The 19,241-nt window shown below is 45.1% G+C and overlaps 2 protein-coding genes across 3 annotated transcripts in view; one reads left to right on the top strand and one right to left on the bottom strand.

Annotated features, from left to right (window-relative positions):
- Positions 1-234: 234 nt before the first annotated feature.
- XPA (XPA, DNA damage recognition and repair factor) lies at positions 235-7,555 on the top strand. The gene is made up of 6 exons (XM_074569728.1): positions 235-582; positions 936-1,058; positions 3,222-3,327; positions 4,930-5,095; positions 5,771-5,888; positions 7,306-7,555. The coding sequence occupies exons 1-6, from the start codon at positions 387-389 to the stop codon at positions 7,452-7,454; spliced, it is 858 nt and encodes a 285-aa protein (XP_074425829.1). The 5' UTR covers positions 235-386; the 3' UTR covers positions 7,455-7,555.
- A 1,337-nt stretch (positions 7,556-8,892) lies between these two features.
- NCBP1 (nuclear cap binding protein subunit 1) overlaps positions 8,893-19,241 on the bottom strand; it is a 30,900-nt gene continuing 20,551 nt past the window's right edge. For both annotated transcript variants that reach the window (XM_074569721.1, XM_074569723.1), the window contains exons 18-23: positions 18,593-18,686; positions 16,001-16,104; positions 15,232-15,346; positions 12,627-12,770; positions 12,094-12,207; positions 8,893-11,367 (exon numbers count right to left, since the gene is read on the bottom strand). In XM_074569721.1, coding sequence (XP_074425822.1) covers positions 11,254-11,367; positions 12,094-12,207; positions 12,627-12,770; positions 15,232-15,346; positions 16,001-16,104; positions 18,593-18,686 — 685 coding nt within the window. In that variant the 3' untranslated portion in view covers positions 8,893-11,253. The remainder of the gene's footprint in view (positions 11,368-12,093; positions 12,208-12,626; positions 12,771-15,231; positions 15,347-16,000; positions 16,105-18,592; positions 18,687-19,241) is intronic.

Raw genomic sequence — 19,241 nt, 5'->3', positions numbered from 1 at the left:
CCCCGGGGCCGGTACCGGGCCGTGTCCCCCCCCCTCCCGGTTCCCCCCCCCCGCCCCCAGTGCGGGGCCGCCACGCAGGCCGCGGCCCGGCGCGCCCCCCCAGCCCCCCCCTTTTTCGCCCCCCCTCCCCCCCCCCAGTTCCCCCCCCCCCGGCGCTTCCCGTCGCGCCCCGCGCGGCGGCGGGGCGGGTCCCGCCGTGGCGGTGCGGGGAGGCGCGGCGGCGGCTGCGCGCATGCGCGGGGGGGCCTCGCCCCTTTCGCCCCCTCCCCCGCCTCCCGCTCTGCGCAGGCGCAGTGCGGCGGCGGCTCGGCGAGGGGAAGGGCGAGTCGCCACTGCCGCCGGAGCGGGGGGAGACTCGCGGGGCTCCGCTGGCTCCCGCCGCCGCCATGGCGGGCGCGGCCCCGGCCCTGATGGAAGAGGAGGAAGAAAAGGAGGAGGAGAAGAAGAAGGAGACGAAGAAGGAGACTATGGGCGAGCGGCCGCCCCTCTCGGCGGCAGCGCTGGCGAAGATCGAGCGGAACCGGCAGCGGGCGCTGGCACTGCGGCAGGCGCGGCTGGCGGCCCGGCCCTACCCTGCCGCAGGTCGGATGGCGGCGGCGGATGGTCCCGGCCTGGCCGGGCAGCTCCCCGCGACCCTATTTCCCTTCATTTTTGCGGGGGGGGGGGGGGCGCCGCGGCGCGGCGCCGTTGGGCGCGAGGCGGCGGGAAGGCGGGGGGGGGGGGGAGCCGCCGCGGCGGCGGCGGCGCGCGAGGGCTCCCCTCCCCCCTCCCTCCACATGGAGGGGGGGGGAGGGGGACCCGCGCGCGCGCGCGCCGCGGCCCCCCGCCTCGCGGCGCGCGGAGGGGGGGGTGGGGAGGAGTGGAGGACGCCCCCTAGCGGCGGCGGCTCCCGCCGCGGCGCTAAAACGCGGGCGTCTCGTTTGTCTTTTCTGCAGGCGGCGTGCGGGTGCGGGCTCCCCCCAAGGTCGTGGACACGGGAGGGGGCTTCCTCCTGGAGGAGGAGGAGGAGGAGGCGGAGGAAGAGGCTGGCGGCGCCAAGAAAATCGTGCATCCCCCCGGTAAAAGAAAAAGAACTATATATATTTCGTTAAAATAAAAAACCGACCGAATTTTCCCCCCCCACCACCCCTCCCCGCTCCCCTTCCCCCCACCCCACCCCGGGGGGGGCGGTGTGCAGGAAAGAGGCGGCGCCGCGTGCGTGGAGCCGGCGGGGGAGGGCAGGAAGGCGCGGGGGCGACAGTGAGCCGGGCTGGGCGAGCAGGGCGGGCGGGCTGGGCGCCTTTTTTTTTTTTCCCGGGCTTTTTTTTTTTTCCTCCTTTCTTCTTCCTCCCCCTCCCCTTCCCTCCCCCTCCCTTTTTTTTTTTTCTTTTTTTCCCCTTCCTCTTTCCTCCTCACGCGCCTCTCTGGATGTGCTCCATTTCTGGCGCCTCCGATTAAGGCGGCTAGCAAATAACGCGGTAATTAAAAACGAAGAATTTTAAGCCGCGGAAGTGGGACACAGCCAATGCCCTTGGGTATAGCAGATTTTTTTTTTTTTTCCCTTTTCCCCGATGAACGTTACTTCTAGTATTTGTTTCGGGAATTTGAATTTTAAGACTAAAGTAAGTGTAAATCTGCGCGGCTTCGTCGGGGTTGGGAATTTTTGGGATGGGTAGCGTTTATGCCAAGGTCTGAGCACTGCTGCAGTGCCAGCTTTTATCGTTATAAAACGTGGCTGACGCCAACTTGCTGATCGTTTTGTGGGGGATTTCGACATATTGTCTTGCGATATTCTCCCTCCAAAAAAGCAAATGGAGAAGTAAGGATCCCAAAATAGATTCACTTTCTTCTCTGGGATTGCCTTTGTCTTGCTTTGTTCTGCTCTGAATCGGCTGCAGGGCTGTTGGTGCAGTATATCTCTTTGTTAGAAATCGCCACCGGATTTCATTAAGGGTGTAAATAATTAGCAGCCCTGCTTCTTTTGAGGGGGTAACGGTTAACAATAAATTAAGTAGAACGGGGACGCCTTTGCAGCGGGGGTATTTTTTGCTGTGTAATTCATGATGTCATTGTCTTAATAAAGTGTCTTTATGTTCGGGAAGCACTGCCTTAAATGATGAAATGTGATGTAAGAGCATGGCTATGCGAAGTACTGAGCATTCCGCTGCCGCTAGTAGGACTGAATTGGCATAAAATGTCGCCTGTGCAAGATCGAATCTGCTATAAATGCAAACGCAATTAAAAATGTATGCTGCTGCATGCCGAGCATTAATCTTCCGTTTCAGGTATTCTTAATATTCTGCGGCATTACCTCACTTTTCACCTGGTGAAACTGTATAAAAATGTTAATTTTCTGCTAGAATTACAATGTTACTGTTAAGGGGAACATTCCTTAGAGCTGCGGTTACCGGGATCAGTGTTTCTAGGTGTCACATGGAACACAAAGCAGATGGCGGTGACGCTGGAGGTGATCTGCCCGGCGAGGATGCGGCCCCGACCGATGGCCGACAGCGGGATGAGTCTGGGCTTGGAGCAGTGCTGAGAGGGCTTGGGGAGAGGATTGTAGTGGAGCTCCATCCCCATTCCACTCCTAGCAGCTCTCTGGCCATCCACCTCCATTTCTGCCAGCTGCGACGGACGAGAGCCTTGCCGACCGCCCTGGGGCCTCCGATGAGCTCGTTTTTAGGGAGAGGCAGGTGTGGCTGAGCTCGGAAAAAAACAGGAGCAGAGCTGAGAGAACCATGATGCCAGCGCCGCTCCTGTACTGCTTCCTGCTCCAGCCACCCTCTGCGAACTGCGTCCCCTTCCGTCCCTGCTTCCTCCCGTTCCTGCCTGCACGTCCTCGCTGAATCAGGACGGATTTTGAAAGGCCAGAGCGGAGGAAGCCGTAGGAGGGGATATGAAGCACTAAATGGGGGAAGCGCGGAGAATTTTTTTTTTTTTTTTTTTAAACAATGGCTAAGTCGAAACAAATGTGTGCATTTGAATGTTGAAATCCAATACTTAATAGAGTGAACCTTCCAGCAAGAACAGAAATATTCTAGCAGAGATGGGACTGCGCGATAACGGGTTTCAATTTGTACTGTATCTTTCTGGAAAATTTCAATAGAGGAGTGAAACTAGTCTGTAACGAACACTATAAGAGCTATAATGTAAATTTTAGTAAAATTACCTGTTATACCAATTCCAAATGCTTGTTTTTAACTTGGTAGTTATTTAAAAAAAAAATTTCTTTCCATTAGCACCTGTACTAGAGTTTGACTATCTCATCTGTGGAGACTGTGGCAAAGAATTCATGGACTCCTACCTTATGCAGCACTTTGATTGGGCAACATGTGATAATTGCAGGTATTACAAATAATCAGGAGAGGGAAGCTTTATCTTACGTAAAGATTGCTGGATGTAATTTAGTTAATTACAGCCATTCTGTTCAATTTAAAAAGGCTGTCAGCAAAGACACTTTTCAGTAACTTTACACGTACTGAAAAAGTCAGTGGAAGTTGATAACCTGTATTTTCCCTTACGGAAGTGAAAAACGGCATTGTCTCACAAGCCTGTTTTAGGATGGGGGACATCCATACATTTTTACATAATATTATGGAAACATGATGTGTGGAGAGCAGTTAGCGCGTTTGTCAGCGTGGAAACGGGCGTGTGGTTGCAGACGAGCTGTTTGGAAAACGGTTCGAACGCGGAATCCCCGCTTTGCCAAGTGGAGCCGGGGGTTAACCCGAGCGAGGTTCGTACTTTGGTCAGTGGGAGCGTGGCAGGCAAAGGGCAGAGCCCCCACCGGAGGTTACCGGTGGACCTGCAGGGTGAGCAGGAGTTTGACCTTGAGCGGGAGGCAGCCTCTTGGCTGACTTACCGGCAGCACAGAAAATGCCCCAAAAGCCATCAAGATAACGAGGGCAATCAGACCAATCGAGGCAGCCAACCACACGCGAGTGTAAGAATGAATGGGTGGGGAAAAAAAATAGATTGCAGCGAGGAGTTTGTTCCGGGATCTCCCCTGTTTGCTGCAGGGAGGGGTCAGGGGCGCGCACATGGCGCGGGCAGTTCACAATCGGACAAAGTGCTGTCTCTCGAAGCCAAAAATGGGTAGAAAAAGGAGAGGGCTCAGAGCCTTAAGGGTGGTTTTCTTTCAGACTAAGTAGCTCTGGCAGCCGAGCGCTCGAGGTTGCCCGGTGCATTAGCTTTTACGGTGAACTTTGAATTCTAGTAAAGCTACGTTTACAGCAGAACTTCCTTGATGACCGTTGCTGGCACTTAGCGCTTGGAAGATTGTTCCGGCTCCAGCAATTTGAGTTACACTTCAGTCAGGATTGCGTAAATGTAGTTTTTTTTTCGTTAACTCATAAATGCTGCCGTGGTTACACAATTTTTCATTATCTGTCTGGTAAAAGTTACAATCTTTTAAGCTCTCTATTTTATGGTTCCTCTGCCTGCTGTCTTGCATTTAGAAACAAGTGCTTTGTTGTGTTGCTAAGCTGTTTTGCTAATCTGTTTCTGGGATCTAGAAGCATATGGAGTGTGTATATTCTCAGGTGATCTGACTGGTCTCACGTTACACATTCTTTCTCTCTTGACCATGTGTCAGGCTTGTACTTTGTCCTCTTGAATTGCATCTGGGTTAGGTGAATACTTAAAATTATTCATACTCCTTTTAAGTTTCAGTTACTCTCTCTTGCAAGAAAATAGAAGAAAAGCCCTTCTAGAAAAACAGGCTTCTCAGCCTAGGTTTCCTCAAATGGGAGAATTTTTAATCTTAATTTCAGTAAACCCATCCTGCAGTTTAGCTAGATTGTTGGAATCCAAAGTTATTTGCATACATAAAAACAGAGAGGATGAGGACTACCTGTATTTCAGGAATGTTAGAAGTGGTGGGGGATTTAGATGTTAATAACGTGGTTTTCGGGTGTGGCTTTCTCATCGTTATTTTACATCTTTCAGAGATGCTGAAGATAAACATAAACTTATAACAAGGACAGAAGCGAAAGAAGAGTATCTTCTTAAAGACTGTGACTTAGACAAGAGAGAACCAGTACTCCGATTCATTGTGAAGAAAAACCCTCATAATTCACGATGGGGTGACATGAAACTTTATTTAAAACTACAGGTATAGAATCTGTTAGCGTATTTCAGAGCTCTTTTTACCTTCATACAGTTCTAGTAGCCAAAATGGCATCGCTTTGGTTCTGACTCATGAATTAATTTGTTGAAGCCGAGTATATTATGTGTAGCCTGTGTAATTTCCTATATAGTTAAAAAAATACAGAGAGGTGGTCTAGATTCATGAATTTGCCGGTGTTGGTGAGCATTTTGAAGTTGTTCATGGAGCACAGCCTCAGTGGCTTGCACCATTGCAGGTCGTTTCAGTGCTAATCTCAAATGCGTGGGGCAGCTGCTGCTGTCTGTGGCCCTTTGTGGCGGTGGCCTCGTGTTTGCCCTCTGCCCTCAGAGGCAGCAGGAAAGGCCAGTAGATTTTTCTAGGGCTCTTGTCACTCCTTGTTTGCTACTTATACGGGAATGTGGCTGCTTTAGTGGAATATGCAGGAAATTAGAGCTGGGTTTTACCCCTCCAAGTTAAATCTAGCTGATACTAAAAATCAGTGTTGCCTCATACTGTGGAAGGAATGCCATGTTTGCAGGTCGAGAGCAAAGAGACAGATGGGAGGCAGAGGCAATATTGGGTTGGCTTGTACACGTGTAGAGAAAGAATTAAATTGAGTTAGAATAGTTTACTTCTATTGTTTCAGGGGAAAAAAGAAACACATTTATGTCCATCCTGTAGGTAATCAAGCGTTCTCTTGAAGTCTGGGGTAGCGAAGAATCACTGCAAGAAGCGAAGGAACTCCGTCGTGACACCAGAGAGAAGATGAAACAGAAGAAGTTTGATAAGAAAGTTAAAGGTAAAGGGTTAAACTTACATACTGCAGTACCTGAAGTAAAGTACAGTTCTGTTTGAATGTGTTTCTGCCTCTGACTAAAAGTATTTAGAAAACAGTCAGTTTGCCAAAATGGAGGCTTTCAAGAGCTGTGTGGGCAAGCCCGGAGCAGCCCGGTCTGACCTCGTAACTGACCGTTTTGGGCAGAGGGTTGGACTGGAGATCTGAGGTCTTCCAACCTGAATTACCCTGTTGTCCTACGGACATGATGTAAGGGAAGGAAGTCGATTAACAGCAGTTCATTATGGTGTTCTTTTAAGTTTTTTTATATGACCCAAGATATACCATAGATTGTTCTGTTACTTTTCATGACTTGGAGAAAACATAGATTTTTGTGGCAGTGGGTTCTAATTCTGTCATATGTATGCCTTCAGGTGGAGTAACTTTAAATGAAGGTAGAAAATGGCTTTTCCCCTTTTTCCCAGGTGCTGTTTTTACAGCTCGTTATCCTTGTTTTTTCCTGATAAATTAGGAGAGCATTCAATGGGTAGAACTTCTGGAAAACACTTTCGGCACAGACATGCTAGTAATTCTAAAAAAGACCACATATTTGTTTCTTGGCCAGAGCTGTGGCTGACGGTGCACCCGTGCTTCACTACAGGCCGGCACTCGGGGGGCACACAGCTCAGGCTGGCTGTGCTGGTGTTGTCTGGAGGGGGCAGAACGTGAGACTGAGCAAATTACCCCCGTCCCGACCATTGATGTCCAGCGCACAGAAGGACGGGCAGCAGACTGTAGCCGAGATGCCAGAGTTCCGTGCGAGTACAGGCCTTAACGTGACAAAGTTTGCAGCCTGAATGGCTTGTCCCAAAACATGACGGCGTTCTGCTGTTCGGTATGCTTGCCCACCCGCCTGCAACATCCGGATAATTTCTGGGGCTCAGCTGCCAGCCTGGCTTCACTGCGGCTGCTGCAGAGGCAACTCGCATTATTGGGCATAAAGCTTGGAGAATGCCAAGTCATTTGGGAGGCTTACTGTGACCTGAATGGAAAGTAGTCTTTCTTGGTCACGCAAAACAATGAGGCGTTTTATAAAAACTTTTCCTCTGCATTCCACCGACCCCTTTTGGATACCCTTGAATGGCTTCCTGTAAAAAAAGGCAGGGGGCAACATGTACTCAGGCCAGATGGAAAATCTTCTCCTGTGAGATCTCATGTCGGCATAGTTCTTATCCTTTAAAATATGCAAACGAGGTGAAGATTGCAAGGCAAGTCAACGCTTGTTCTTGCAGTAGCAGATTCTCACACAGAATTTGTGGAAGGCGGGCAACAAGCAGATTGTCATCTGTTAGTCCTCAAGAAAGGTGGTTAGCCTGAGTTTTACTAACCATTATTCGTAAGATTTACTAAAATCTTAACGTTTTCTTACATTTCTCATCAGAACTCCGCCGTGCTGTGAGGAGCAGCTTGTGGAAGAAAGAAGCTAGAATCCATGAACATGAGTATGGACCAGAAGAAAACATTGATGAAGATACATTTAAAAAGACATGTACTGTATGTGGCCATGAATTAACTTATGAGAAGATGTAGTGCTAACCTGTTTTTTTTTTTTTCTTTTTCTTAATTGCGTTATCTGTTTAATGGTATTTTGTATTTAAAGTGAAATAAATTCTAATTATGAACAAGCCAAATTCTGTGAAGCATGATGTTCTTCAGTTGCAAGAAGCTCTGTAGAGAAGAATAAGCTTTGGCTTTTAAGCTAGATGTTGGTGTAGCATATAACACATTTTTAACAGTTCAATAAATTGGTACCTTGTAGGCCCAAAGATAAGTCGGTATCCTTCTGTTTCATTTCACGCTGGTGAAATGAAGGTGAACTTCCCCCTACTTGCCTGCTTCCCTTAGCGGAGGAAGGCTCCACGTTTTGCCCTAACTGGAGCCTGGTTTCCAGTTACTGTTGCCGTGGGCGGGCAGAGGACAGCTAGGTGGTAAAGCCCCTCCTCTGGTGGTTGGAGACCATGTTGCAAGGCAGGTTCTCCTGCTTGGATTGGGAGACTCGACTCCATTAAAGGAGAATTCTCTCTCAAAAGGAAGCTGGATGCTCCTGGGGAGTTTCTGACTCATCTCTTAGCATGCTTCACAGGGGAGAGGCCTTAAGGGTATTCTCTTGCTTTGGAGCAAAAGACAAAAGGTGTCTCTGAATACAACTTCTCCCTTTTCATTTACAAATTTCTGACAAATACCTTTCTTTGGGGGGTGGGGGAAGTAGCATTCCAATGTAGATCGCTCTTAAGTGCGCCCAAACGATGTGTGCTTTCAGTAGAGGGGGGATTTTCTTTCAAATCTCTCAAATTGCAAATCTGCAGTTCTCACAGCTGTTGTGGAATGCGGGTGGAAATGGATGAAGTGTAAGAAAACGGCGGTAGCCGGCAGCTCTGCATTTGTTTGCCGTTGTAAATAGGGCAGATCTTGGGGAAGCCTCTGGAGACTCGGAGGCGCCTGGGCCGCTGTGGCTGTGCAGAGCTGAAAGGTTACAGGGGGAGAGAAGGTGTCTGGGAGGGAAGGTGATGCTTCCACCAACAGGCATTCACCTCTCCAAAGCCTAGAGGACTCGGGGCCGTGCAAGGCGTAGGAAAGTGGCACATGGGAGGGCAGGAGGCAGGTCCTGGCAGGGCTTTTGGAGGTAGTTTTCTGGGTGCCATGACTCAGTGCTGTCTTGGGTCCCAAAACTGGCTGCTGAAGCTCCTACCTGTGGGTAGGCGGCAGGAACCACCCTGCCTCACCTCCTGCAGCGGCACCACCCAGAAGGTAGAGAGGGAGGAGGACAATTTCCACAGCAGCAGCACGCGTGCTTGCCCAGGGTGGGGGAGGCATGTTAGGTCAGCCAGGCGGTGAGGGCCTGGGTGTTAGTCATGGCACCAGCAACTGTGCAGGGGAAACGAAACTGCTCCAAACCCGACCTGCTTTGCTTCAGTGCACCACCACCACCCCCCACCCAAAAATAGGTAGCACAAACACTCCCAGTAGCAACCTGCATCACCTTCATTTATTATTGTCTTTAATTGTGCATTTTTTTTCCAACCACACCACATTTCTACAGCATCTTTACAACTATCCACCACCTCTCACACTTCAGCAGTTCCTGGTTTCTCCAGTTAGCTGCTGGCATCACTACGCAAGCGTCTCCTCTTCCCTACAGAGCCAACCTGCTCCGCCGTCAAGTCAGGTGGACGCCACTGGACCTACAACGAGGGGAAGGTGTCCAACAGACTCAAGAAATGTCATCAAAGCTCAGGCTCACCATGGAAGTCAAACCGGTTTTGAAAGACATCGCTATTTGGTTTTAAATCGTAGGACTATGCTCAGGCATTTGCAACTGGATCCCCAGCACCTGCATCTGTCAAGGCTCAGAGGAAGTTACAGGTTTCCAAGTTTTAACTGCATTATCAGTTTTACAGAAGTCACATTTATAGTCAGATCCCCACCATTAGTTAATATCAGAACTCTGATACTGATCTGAGCCAGTGAAAAAAACTATTAAACCCCAATTAAAACCTCTACAGTATTAAATGTTTCTTAAAAAAAAATAAGAGCCAACAGAAAACCCTATTTGATTACTCAAGAACATTAACAGAGAAAGATCTGAAGCAAAAGTCTGCGCGTAACTGACAAAACCCTGGCGTAAAGCAAATTTACAACAATTAACAGTATACCCTGAAAGAACAGAGGGATCAGTCAAATCAGAAAGGGTCAGCAGAGAAAGCAGAAGTCACAGATCCAAGTCTATGAGGACATACTGCGTCAGTACAGGCCAGACACAAACTTATGTCAACATTCAAAGTAGAAAGTTCCATTTTCACCCTCCTCGCTTGATCAGGAGGGTCAATTGGTCAACGTACAGATGAAATGCATTACTAGGCATAATATTTGAAAAAATAACTTGTACAGGAACAAAATTACTCAAAGCTCATCACTTTCTAACCTTAAACTGAATAGCTCTGGGTATGAAATTCTTTAAACATTTAACTGCAAAAGGAAGAGACCATAAACAGCCTGGAAACAGATGGCGCACCAACGGACCCGAGGACCCAAGACAGTGTCTTTGCCATTCATCACTGCTCACTGCAATACAAACCACTCTGCTCTGGCCTTTATGTACGTAATGTTATTTGCGTAACTCAAAACTACTGTATTTTCAGGTTGTGTTTCCCCAGTCTAAGTCGCTGCCCGTGAGATACCACTTAACTTAGCACCAAAATGCTTTCTGAAGACACAGGAGCCACATGCTGTTGTCACATTTTAAAGCAAGGGCAGGGTGTACCATATGCAGCCACTGCAAAGCAGTTGTTACTGAGCCAGGTTGAGGTGAGGGCACCTGCTTCATCCACCCTCATTATCAGTAAGGTTTCTGGCATCACAGCCAGCCTGCAGGTCCGGCTCAGCGCAGGTCTGTCAGCCCAACTTGTTACAGGCTGAAATAAAGGAACAAGCCCAAGACTGCCCTTCCCTCTCCCCTGGCACCTGGAGTTCCTCACACCCAGGTAAGGCTTGCAGTACAGAAGTCAAAAGTTTGTTCCACCAGCTCTTGCTTACTGTCTGTATTCACCAGTGACGACCGCTGCCAGAAGCAGTTCATGATTCTTCCACCATACCCCAAACAAAGGATTGCCTTTTTCAGAAGTTGTCCATGAAGTTCCTCTACCGATTGTTTATAGCTACTGTAATAAGACACTAGACAATACATTTAAAAAAAACGTATTTCAATTGTATTACAACCATGTTCTTTCAAACTGTGAAAATCTAGCTGGCTTGGTAATAAACAAATCTATATGCTCTATACTACTTTGAAAGCTTTAACTCAAGTGTTTCACACGCCAAAGTTAAGACACTTTTCCTGTGCCACCCTAGAGAGCTTACCACACTGCTCACTGAGAAGGTGCATCCCCTTTCATACTCATAAAACACCGTGAACTTTTTATCATTTCTACAATTCCTTTGATTTAAGCGCCAGGCAGAGGTAACAAATTCTACTAGTTGGGGTTTTTCTGTTTGGTTTTCTTTTTTTTTTGCCTGATTTTTATTTTTGTATAAACAACATGGGAGAAACAAAAATACTATTATGAAGTCAAGAGTCAAACCAAATTAAAAGACAACGAAAAGAAGTCATACTTTACTTCATGTCTATCCCCTATCAGTTGTATCTTGTAAGGCTTACGATGCTTACACAGTTTGCTGTTGGTTAGAGTACTGTATTGTTTTATATATAAGCACATGAAAGCCAGTTTTAGTCAAAAAATTTCTTCCATCCCCATATCACGTTTCCTATTAAAAAAAGAAAAAATTAAATTCATTAAAGTCCTGCAGACAAGACTCTGCCCGTGGAGAATCCTCAGGCCTGCAGAGCACAGAACTGCTGAAACACAGCCAGTATGTGGTGGTCCAGTTCAGCTGTAAACAGGAGGTTCTCCAGGGTCACCATGTACTGCTGGATTATCTGGTGATGCTGGTGGATAAAAAACAAAACACAAAACTTTGGTTTTTTTTTCATTTATCCTCACATAAGAGCAGGCAGAGAAGTCAAGATACGTAAGAATCACAAGCCAAATGTTTTCATCAAAATTGTTAAGCGCATCTCATTTTCACAACACGGTAGCCACTGACAAGAAAAACATAACGTCAAGCCACTACTGATTGGCAAGAAGAAGCCCTGTGCTGAAATCCTCTCTTGAGAAGCACTCTGCTCTTCACTCCTGCAGCCCAAATTGTGTGCAGGACACCACGCAAAGGCAGAGAACTCTTAGGAGAATCATGGTATTTGCTTTTCTCTGAAGCCACATCTACTACCTGGGAAAGGTTCAGCCCAGGGGAGAATTATACCACCACTCCCACATCCCCTGCTCGCACAGGTATAGTTTTCTATTACTATCACTTTCATCCAGCCACCTGTGCTTGTTACCTGATTTAATACAGAGCCCAGAATTCGAAAATTATTTTCTTTTTGGAGTACACTCGCAGCGTGGGAATCAACCAAGGACCAGTTGCTCCACCAGTCCGCGGCAGAGATGTGGCCAGAACCAGAGTTCTGACCTAGCCCCACAGGAGCCTTCAGAGAAGACGTGCTGCTGCCACCTACTGCTACTCCCGCAGAGTGCTCAGTTCTCCAGCCACAAAGCTTGTCTACCCGGCGCGTCCCTGCCCACAGCCCTCCCAACCACGAAATGAAGTTTACCTGCAGGAAGATCTGCTGCAGCCTCTCTATACAGCTCTTGTACCAAGGTGTAAATACATCAATTCCACCGGTTTCACAGCGCACTAAGTGCTCAGTTAACAACATAATGAAACGCTGCAGGAGAGGAGAAAATACTTTTTCAGTGTTATGAATAAGCATTCACTGAATACTTATTCAGTCTCGCCAAATGGAAGCTGGATCCTAACCTCAGGTAAGAGGATCTGGGACACAGAAGCTTTGAACAGCAATGTGAGAATAGTTATTTTGCTTGGCAAACACTGAATTTAGCAAGCAAATAAAATCCAGTTACCTTCTGGTTGTTCAAGAAACTGTATGCTAGTAGAACTGCTTTGTTCCTGAGCACTCAAAACCGAATTGATCCTGCTCAGAAGTGGTCTTTGCAGGGATCTGGATTGACTCTGACCCACAATCAACCCTTTCCCATATTCTTATTCCAAGAAGACTCCTGAGATACAAGTAACACTGAAAGCTTATAAAACCTGGAACTGAGAAGAGACTTTGCGCATCATTACCTGGAATATAACAAGGAAGAGATTCTTTTGCTCGCTCTGGGCTGACTCTACTTTCTCCTGCAAGCGCTCTATCTGCTCTTCTAGTGGTCCATCTTCCCGATCGCTGCTTCGGTCGTCGTCGTCGTCATCATCATCACTGTCTCGCTGTAAGTGACAACACCACAAGACTAACTAGTAACCTGGCTACCTGTGGATATGGTAAATGCCCTTTGGTTCCACATGTGAAAAGGTCTGCAGCGCAACTGAAGAGCAGCAACTGAAGCTGCTCTGTAGCTTGGTAAGTATTGTATTTTACTTTGAATATGGTTCAGCAAAGAAGTCTGGGAGGAAAAACGCCAATATGGGGAAGCCCTGAAAAAAAATAATCAAGGTTTCAGAGAAACCGGGGCAAGCTTAAAGATTTACTGGTCTTTTATTGAGTGGAAACACAATAAAAGGTAATACCCCTGCTGACTTATCATTATCAGATAATGAACAGCTTTTTTAAAAAGAAGGGGAAAAAAAATCCAATGTAGATTTTTTGAATTGTTTCCACTGCAGCAGGGCAGGTAATTAATTCAATGAACAGTTCTGAAGTCTCAGGGGTCCCAACAATAAAGCACTTTTGTGCAAGAACTCAGATGAATCCGGCTGGTTAGCACAAAAGGAAGACTAGAGACTGTAGCCCATGGTGTTGAAGTGGGGACTACCTACATTCGTGATCAAAACGGATGTTCTCAGACTAGAAAAGGTCAGCATGGAAACCAAACTACTAATGAGGAACACGGCATGTTCTCATTGCCTCAAAAACAAAACAGACCACCACAACAGCCACCACAAAATACCCTAAGTACCGCACTTGGGAGCTCAGGTAACAAAGTCTTGCACAAGACTAAGAGGTACACAGCAGTAAGCAAAGGCAGAATCTGACAGATTATGGTACATTCAAACACAGATATTGCTTCAGTCTTGTAGGATTGTTTCTGTGCAAAACTACCCTTAAGTTAACAGCCCAAAATTCAAAGGTTTGTTAAGAGGAGCACATGCAACTTGTGACAAATATAGGGCCACGTGTTAACTCACCTACTGCATAGCAAATGAAACTCACAATCAGAAGATAGCTACAGCTCTGAATCAGCGTAAAAAATAATAATGACTTCCCAGAGCAAGTGAGAATTTAATTTTATCCTCTCTATAGGAACTTGCTTTTTCCCCACCTACAGAGGTTTCCTGAACTCAAAATGCTAAAGGACCAATAGGACCAGAGAAAGCATGTAAGCCTTGGACTCATTCCGTAGTAAGGCAATCCACTTTATGCATCAAAACTTGATGGCTTACTTCCTCTAAAGGGCCATGCAGCAGAGCAACAGCCTGCAGAACTACTCAATGTTGCATACAAATATTTCTTCCTGGCACAGTACTCATTTGAAGTACTCAGTAATAAAGAGCTGCAGTAAGAGACAAGTACAAAAATGAAAACACGTATATTTGTTTAGAGACGCCAGAGAAGCTCTTTGCCTCACAGTAAGATCAATGACTGCATCTAAGTGTTCTATATTTAAGGGCATTTATTAACTGCTGATCAATGTAGATTGAGGATGCAAGCAACTAGGATGGCTTTTGCTGGGAGCGAAGGAAACAAGATGAAGGGGCTGGGATGAACCAACACCGGCAAACTGCAAGGTATTGGTGATCTCTCAACAAAAACTTCTGAAAAAATTACTGACTTGTGCAGGTTTCTTCAAAAGCCATCAGCAGCCTCTGTGCCATGTGTCGAATTCTTACCTTAACTTTGTCAGAATTAATGTTTTGGAGCTAGCTACAAGTTTCATGCAGGTAATTATACTCACAGACTACACAGAAACATGGAAATTCTCTCTTGCTATCTGTAACTCTCAGCATGTCTGTCAACTGACTTCATTCTATCATGACAAAGTATTGCATTCAGCCACGCCTTCTTGGGCCCTGTCTTTCCCAGCTGCCACAGAAGACATTCTCTCACCCCATTTTATTGTCTCACTTGGGACAACGGAACAATACAGCGGCTGCTTGCCCATCCATTCGTTGTATATAGTAACCCAGATCATGCAAAGGTACTCAGAAAAATAAGCTGGAAGAAGGAAGTGACAGATGCCAGTGTCAGAATCCAGCAGCATCCATCAGAAGAACAGTAACAGCCAACTTTTCAATGGCAAATAGCTGTTTCCGTGCACTTCTGCATGGAAGCCACAAGAGTACTCTTTAACAGAACTTACTGTAAATAATTTGTAACTGTTCTTATTGTTATCTAATAAGGTAACTGTAATCTAGATTAGAAGGCAAGTGGAAGACATGCTTGTATTGGAAGAGAACTTGTGAGAGAAAGCTTGAACAGAGCAAATGCATATGAATTCCCTCAAACATTTTACTGGATTCTTAGGTTATAGCTACCATTAGAAAGGCGGACTGAGAACATGCAACGAATTTTTAATGGTTTAGTGCTACAGATGACAACATGTCTGCAGACATGCTTCCTGACAAACATTTTATTCAGCCCTTCCCAAAACCAAATGTGTGTCAGTCTGATGGCATGCAGGTTTGTATAACTTAGCTTATAATAATTAAAAATCACAAACAAATTACTCACTCTTTTGTGCTGCCTGGCCAATCTTGCCTTAGTCTCCTCCAGTTCTTTGTGAATCTTCAGAACATGCTTATTCATCTTACGAATTGTGGAATGTAAGATCTCCCAGATATAAAACCTAGGAAAGACACAAAGCTCAAAACACTACATTACACACTAAGATAGAAAACTAAATGTAGTTTCTTACAGAAAAATGCATCTGGGGGAATTAAAAGACTTAGCATCATCTAAGATATCTACTAGAGTGAGCAAACACTCGGCATATAGGAAAGCATACCTGTGATGTAGGAAAACCTAACAATCACTTCTATATTTTGCAGTACACTTCCAATTCATACACATACTGCAAGACTACCAACATCAGATTGACTTCACAGATGAAACATTTCTCCTGTTCTCAAGAATGTCTCCATACAATAACCACGTATCAATGGTTCTACAAGTTAAATACCTCAATCAAAGACCAGGACCACGTTATGCTAGCAGCTATTAACACACAGCAACACACTTTGTCTAGAAATAGTTCCAGTGTTGTTCTGCTTAGAAGACTACTTGCAAAATGACACGCTAGCAACATTCTTGCACTGTCATGTAAACATTCATACCTCAACTCAGGAAGAAAAAAATGCTGAAGTATGTATTTTGTAGAAGGAGTAAAAGCTTAATTGTACCTTTTTCTTTCACTACTCAGTTTTCATAGATTAAACTATGTACTGGCATCTTAAAGTAGTAATTAACAGACAAATAACAATGCAAGACAAATTCTTGTTACCTAGTAAAATCATGTGCAAGCTCTGAAGAGAAGATCCAGTTTGCTACTGCAGCACAGTCAACAATTTGTGTCCGAATCATCTTGTCCACAAGCACAGCAATCATCTATATTTTGTGAAAGACATGATCATCATTCAAAATAAAAGGGCTTGCACACACAATCTCTGTAAAGTATTCCAGCCTCACATAAAACCAGAGATGGTTTGATGCAACTCCATGTTAGTGATATTACTGGCTAATTTCAAATACTTTAGGAAGTTGTGTTGTCTAGCCTAAAACTGCTCAAATTAGGGGATTTATATCAATTACATAAAAAGCATTCTGATTTTGTTTAACAACTCTTTCTACCTCTTGTGAAAGTGATGTATGTTTATTAACATACATACTTCCATACAAAAGCAAAAAAATACAAGCATCACAGTTGGAAGTGAGGCATCAGAGACACAAGTCCTAATATTTGTCATTGAAGTACTCAAACCAGAGCATATATACCTGGTCAGACCACCATAAAGAAGGAGCTACTGTCAGCACACTCTCCTTGAACCGCAACAGCCTTCAAACGCAATAGTAAGCCCTTCTCTACAGGACTTATTAATTTCAGGGCAGAGCCAGCACTGTGCAGTCAATGGAAGTGCTTACTTTGGGGGGTCACAAGCAAACTAGCAGGCAACTGCAGAGAGGAGTTACTGACTAAAGCAGTTGCAAGCTATTCAGAAAAAAGGCTTATCTTAGTTACGCATGTGCTTGAATGCCACAGTATCTAAGAACCACAGCCTGCACTGTATATATCCTTAAAACCACCCATTGTCAAAAAAGGAAGTGTAACAAAACTCCTTTTAAGGAAAGAAAATTAAAATAACTGAATGAATCATACAGAAGACTCAGCGCTTAACTTTCAAGTCCCAGGATAGCATCCTATGCTCTATTTGTCTTTCTCTATTGCCAGGAAGAATTTCTGATTATGGAGCCTGGTCTTAAAAGAACACAGACCTAGGTTTTTGGGAAAACACTTCCTCTCAAAGTGTCTGCTTATGAAGTCAGCTTACTTACAGGTTCAGGGACTACTATTTTGCCAAATCCCTATCTGTAGCACAGAACACTCATTAGCCCTCTATGTTTTGCAAATACTGCTGATAGTCTGAACCAAATCAAAGGACACTCCCACAGACAGAGGAGTAGCGTGAGCAGCATGAAAACAGACTCTGTACAAGTGTCCTGCTGTCCAGGCACCATTTCTTCTGTGTGACAGGGAGGCTGTGGAATCAGAAAAAACAAAGTGCTTGACCAGACGCAAAAGACAGAACTGCAATAAATGCAACAGAGGAAAAATTAAGTCCCACGACCAAGTAGAACAGCAGACCTTCCTAACTTTTGCACTTGGTATTTTTTAAAGTGATCTTGACTTATTCATAAAAATCTAACATGTCTGTTTAGTCTGGGTTTGAAACCTCCATGCCAGTTTGGCCATGCTGCAATACAAAAGAATGGAGAGGAAGAGGATACAGATATTAGATTGTAGTAATGTAATTTCTTCTGATCCAGTTAAATGGCAGTAAAAAGTAAGTCAGACTGTATCACATTTTCAAGGTCAGTAATTTGGATAGGAAGTTTAATACATAAAAAAATTCAAGCTTTTTTGATGGTTTTACTGTATTTAGAAGAGAGGTGACATCTTGCATAGGTAACTCCTAGGTGCTCAGTTTCTCCCCTAGGGAATGGACCACAGGTCCAGCTGCAGATGCAAGGATTACCCACTGCTCTCAGCAGCTAAAGCCTGGCCTATGCAGCTGTAAGGTACAGTCCACTTTCAAGCACAATAAAGTGCAACACAAACACACCACTAAGCAACACATGAAATAAATAATGCAGGCAAATTCAGCTTGAGTTACTTATCAATTTCTATTTACAGAAGAAGGACAGCTGAGGGAGAAAACAACTGCTTTGAACAAACTGAACAGCTTAAACAACGGAGGCATTTTTCATAGGTCTTTCGGGGTGTTATTTCCTCTGTCTCAAGAATGAACATGATCATGGCACTGTCAGACTGATGCGCTCTGAACAGCCACTGACTGCAGCTCTACTCACTCTGCCCACACACAACAGTGACTCCAACATGAGCTTTGTGGAATAACTGTATAGCTTTCACTAACAACTGAAAAAAAAAACAAAAACCCCCCAAAAACCCCCAGGTTTCCACATTTCTAAGAATGTGGCCTGTTTTTGATGGGAGATCTACATCTTATTCCAATTTACACATCCACACTGTTTTCCAATTTTGAACAGAAACATGACTTTAGCAAGATTTACTCTCTTGTATGACAAACAGCATATTACGAATCCGAGCCATAATGACAGCCTTTGCCCTCCCTCAATGAAATCTGAGGAAGAAGTGGCCTCACTGATTGTATATATTTTATGTCCAGCCTTCATTCTAGGCACTAGCAACAACAGTAAATACAATTTGAACTTTCCTTCAAGTAAGATGACAATAGACAAGTTATTTTTATAGGATATAAAGCAAACCAACATTTTTGTTAAATATGACCTCTGTGAGTTGAAACTCACAAAGATACTTGACACTGCAACCTCTTACCTGTGGATGATTCTTCCAAACCTCATATACAACCCTCAGAACATGGAGTTTCCCCTCATCACTTTCAGCAAGCGTTTTGAAGACTTCATGAAACCTTTTAATAGATGTAAGTAGTCAGTGGAGGGGTTGGGATCAGGTCAAAAGCGCAGCAGATACAAAGCAAGTGGTTTAGATTGACCAAAAAAAAATTTTGTGACTATCTGTAGTAGTTCTTGAAGAAATATTCCCTGGAAAATATAACTATCTTGAGCTAAAACAGGCTACAAAGACACAACAGCTTCTAAAAGCAACTTAAATCTTAGTGGTGAACTTACTCCCTGAATCTGGGCTACATTTCTCATTCTCTTAAAAGCTGGAAGCACCTTCATGCTTCATGTGCTTAGCTATACACAACTGGAGCAAAATTTGCTGCCTTTTGAGCCTCAGACCTTCCTTTTGGTGTGTGTTTCCATAACTTTAGACACTTAACCAGTCTGCCCCTTTTTGACGGAAATGCTGCTAAAAGCCTCTATTTTAGCAGAGTTATGCTGACTGCTACACAGCATTCACAACCCAGCTTATTGTAATGTAACTATAAAGCATTAAGAGGCTATTTCTGATCTCACGGCTGCCACTGTTGGTGTGCAGCAGTGAAAATACCATGGCTCGA

The sequence above is a fragment of the Larus michahellis genome, chromosome Z (assembly GCF_964199755.1).
Source record: "Larus michahellis chromosome Z, bLarMic1.1, whole genome shotgun sequence".
NCBI lineage: Eukaryota > Metazoa > Chordata > Aves > Charadriiformes > Laridae > Larus > Larus michahellis.
This window is presented reverse-complemented; position numbering and strand designations above follow the sequence as displayed.

Excerpts from the sequence above, each read along its gene's own strand:
- XPA (XM_074569728.1), top strand. The coding sequence starts at position 387 with ATGGCGGGCGCGGCCCCGGCCCTGATGGAAGAGGAGGAAGAAAAGGAG. Across the intron at positions 5,096-5,770 it reads AACTTTATTTAAAACTACAG|GTAATCAAGCGTTCTCTTGA; the intron begins GTATAGAATCTG and ends TCCATCCTGTAG. Across the intron at positions 5,889-7,305 it reads GTTTGATAAGAAAGTTAAAG|AACTCCGCCGTGCTGTGAGG; the intron begins GTAAAGGGTTAA and ends ATTTCTCATCAG.